The 3392-nt window shown below is 44.7% G+C and overlaps 1 protein-coding gene across 1 annotated transcript; it reads right to left on the bottom strand.

Annotated features, from left to right (window-relative positions):
- Window positions 1-1603: 1603 nt before the first annotated feature.
- Window positions 1604-2758, bottom strand: MYADML2 (myeloid associated differentiation marker like 2). Its single transcript, XM_056865238.1, has one exon. The coding sequence runs from the start codon at window positions 2518-2520 to the stop codon at window positions 1615-1617; it is 906 nt and encodes a 301-aa protein (XP_056721216.1). The 5' UTR covers window positions 2521-2758; the 3' UTR covers window positions 1604-1614.
- Between the last annotated feature and the right edge of the window lie 634 nt (window positions 2759-3392).

Raw genomic sequence — 3392 nt, 5'->3', positions numbered from 1 at the left:
ATGTGGATGTTCCCAAAAATAGTGCTGCTATAAAGAAGCCAAGGTGAAACAAAACATTAGGGTGGAAACAACTTCTATTATATTGTTATTTGCATTTGACTTATGTTAGACAAGGCATAGACATTCAGATACCCAAAAAAAATCCCTAAATTTCTAGACAGAACTGTTTCCAGTGGGAAGGTATAATTCAGGTTTTCATGTTTAGGAGGAGGAAACTACATAGTAGACATGGGGAAGGAGAGTGCTGGTCATTAATTCAGAAAAAGAGGACAAATGCATGTATAACGGCACAGTGGTGGGGGTGGGTTGGGTGTAACAGCTTTATATGTCTGTTTACCTTAGGTCTATTAAGGAAATATTTAATATTTCTGCCGATTATCCATTTTTATTTCTGGATTGGAATCAAACCCCACACATACATGAGCTGTCTGCATAAACCAAACCCCTCACACACATGAGCGATCTTCATAAACACCTTATTCGGGTTTCTTCTTAGCTTTGAAAATGTCTTTGGTTGAGGAGAGTGTAGATCCTGATCCATACTCCTGGAAATCATCAGGGCTTTTTGCACCAGCTTGGCTTCTCAATTGAGAACCAAGAATCAGCATATCCTGAGATCAGGTGGGGCAACAGGCACTTAGCTAGATTTAGGAAAATGTTATTCATGTCCTTTTTGCATTGGAAAAGACCGTGAGATGCCAGGACATATTCTAAATGATGAATTAATATGCAGGTTTTTCGGTGCCAAGCTTGTTGAGAAATTAAACCATATCTGTTGCCTAACTCTTGAAGAAGAAGAAAGCAAAACTTCTTTCTGTGTAATAGGTTCAAAGGCTAATGTTTTATTGGTAACCACAGTTTCTTAGGGCAAAGAGGTGTGCCCAGATGCTTCTTGAAGGAACGAAGAGAAAATCAATCTGGAAATAATTATTTTGGGGCCTTCTATCCACAGCAACCCTTCCTGACCCCATTTTCAATTACCAACTTGACAGTATACTTTGCTTCTCAAATCTCTGCCCAACTCAAATCTCCTTGTCACTCACAAACAAGTAAATGCATAAGGAAATAGTTATTCTATCATCTGGAAAGAGATTCTCATTCTTGAAATCTTCATTATTATTGTAGTAATATTTCCTCCCTTCCTGCAGAATCTTGCCAGTTTACATAGAACTTCTCACTTTAACACAAATACAATAATTGACTGCTCCAGTTGTAGACATGAATTTCTGTAGCTGCTGTAACTTTGGACTCCCCCAGTAGTCCTTAAATACAGTTCAAAACCACCCTTAATATTAGTCATGTGCTGCTATTGTTACAATATGCCTATGCATTTACTGGAATTACGAGGATTTTGTAGCTCTGCTGTAGTCCCTGTCTTTAGAAGAGAGAATTAAGCAGTTGATGACATCTAGGGAAAAAAGGCTTTCTTCCTTTGAGGTTATATATGATCTTTTTCTTACCTCCTACCCAATCATCCCATGTTTTTCAGTGATTGGCCTCTTCTCATCCACAATCTTTTGATCATGTTTAATTCCTCGGTGAGCCCTTAATGTCAGTATTCCGAATCTGTCGCTGTTCCAGTCCATGAGAGCTTCGTAGCATTGGGACTGGCTATCAAGGGTGTGAAACGAAGCGAATACGCTGAGAGTATGCTAAATCTGCAACGTAAAGCACCAGGTTCACATACGTGAACACTGCAATCACCACCTGACTGTCCCAGGGGCACTTGCCTTTGGAACACTGATATGGGCGGTGCGGAGAGCCGTACTTCCGGTCAAAGCAGAACACCGGCCAGATCACTGCAGCGCTCACGTACATCAGGACAGCCACAAATGTGTAAATAATCACAAAGCGTTCAAAGGGGCACCTGAGTGTTGCCGTCCTTCCTGTGACGTTGAGGCTCACCACAACCACAGTTAGCACAAAGCAGAAGCTGTAAACAGCCACGCACCACTGTGTGGCCACGTACCTATTGTACTGGCTGTCGTTCACCAGTGCTCCAAAAATAATGCAAGCGGCAAAGGCCTGGACAATTTTCAGGAGGCCAGAAACTGTGGCCATGTAGCTGGTCACCTGTCCTGGTTTGGCCCTAGTCAGAAACACCTCTGTGGCATATGCGAAAAACAGAAGCCCAGCAAAGACACTAGCTGATATGCTGAAGTCTCTCTTCTCGCACCCAATGGGATGGCAGCTGAATTGGACAAAATTAAGCGGGTAGATGACAGCGGTTGTGATGGACATAAGAGTGGCCAGCATGGCAAAAGCAGCTGTGAAATTCCCCCAGGAGATGCTCAGGCAGCCGTGGAGGCGCGTGAACTCACAAGTGATGATAAAGATGGTGACTGCAAAACAAAAACACCAGACAGCCATGCAGAAAGTGCCGTAGGCTTCGTTGAATCCCCCTCGGTGGGCCACAAGGCTGAATGTGGTGCATCCAAATGCTGCCTGTAGCAGTCGGGCAACACCCACCCTAGAGGTCACTGCAGCCATGTTCAGGTACATTCCTCCTGAGTTCTCCATCTTCAAGTTCAGATCTTCCAACACTCCTGTTTAAGTTGTCTGTGATCTGCCGGGTGTTAAATCCCTGCTTGACGCTGGATAATTATGCTTGAGGGACAGCATGCATAAGCTTCATATTCTTCTACCAGTGTCCTTGCTGGCTGTTACTTATGCTGCTGAGCATGCAGTTCTAGCAGCTCTTTGAGACAGCCTTGCCTCTGCAGTAAGAGTATTGACCTGCTCTTCTTGTGTGCTGCAGTTATGATCCATCAGCTCTGCTGTGCCAGCATCTGCGCACCATTTACTCCTGACACATCTCTTTCAGTCCTCTCTGTCCAGTGATCACTTTCTCCGATTGGCTAACGGGACCTTTATTTTACTTCAGCTAGGCAGCTGTAGCTCTGCTACATTGCTGCAAGGAGCCAGTATATAAATAGGAAGGAATATTAATAGACTGGAATGGAATGAACTGTGTGGTCTGGGCAAAGATGATGAGCCGGTTTTAGTTTCCCTTATCAGTGCTGCTTCACACATTCTTTTCAACCGCTTTGTCAGAAGCTCTTGGTGACTTGAATGGCATGAAATGGACTATAGTCCCAGGATAAAAGGAAACAAGGCAAGAAAACAAAGAATCTGCCTTTGAAAGAAGTGGGTGGGGTAGGTGGCAGTGGTGGGACCCGTTCTTTTTCTTCTTTTCTGCCCTCCATTGGGGGTGCAGGGAGGTGGGCAGTTCACCCCCCCCCCACCAACATGGGGCCCGGGGCAGCTGTCCCTGTTGCCTATTGGCTAAGACTGCCCCTGGGAATGGGCAAGCTGGAAGATCTTCTCTCCCACCCCTCTTTAGCAAGCAGCATCTATAGCTATAGGAGAGTTCCTTAGAAATTGGCTAGGGA

This window comes from Euleptes europaea, chromosome 1, assembly GCF_029931775.1.
Source record: "Euleptes europaea isolate rEulEur1 chromosome 1, rEulEur1.hap1, whole genome shotgun sequence".
NCBI lineage: Eukaryota > Metazoa > Chordata > Lepidosauria > Squamata > Sphaerodactylidae > Euleptes > Euleptes europaea.
This window is presented reverse-complemented; position numbering and strand designations above follow the sequence as displayed.

What these genes read in the sequence shown, in the direction of transcription:
- MYADML2 (XM_056865238.1), bottom strand. Translation starts at nt 2,520, where the DNA reads ATGGAGAACTCAGGAGGAATGTACCTGAACATGGCTGCAGTGACCTCT.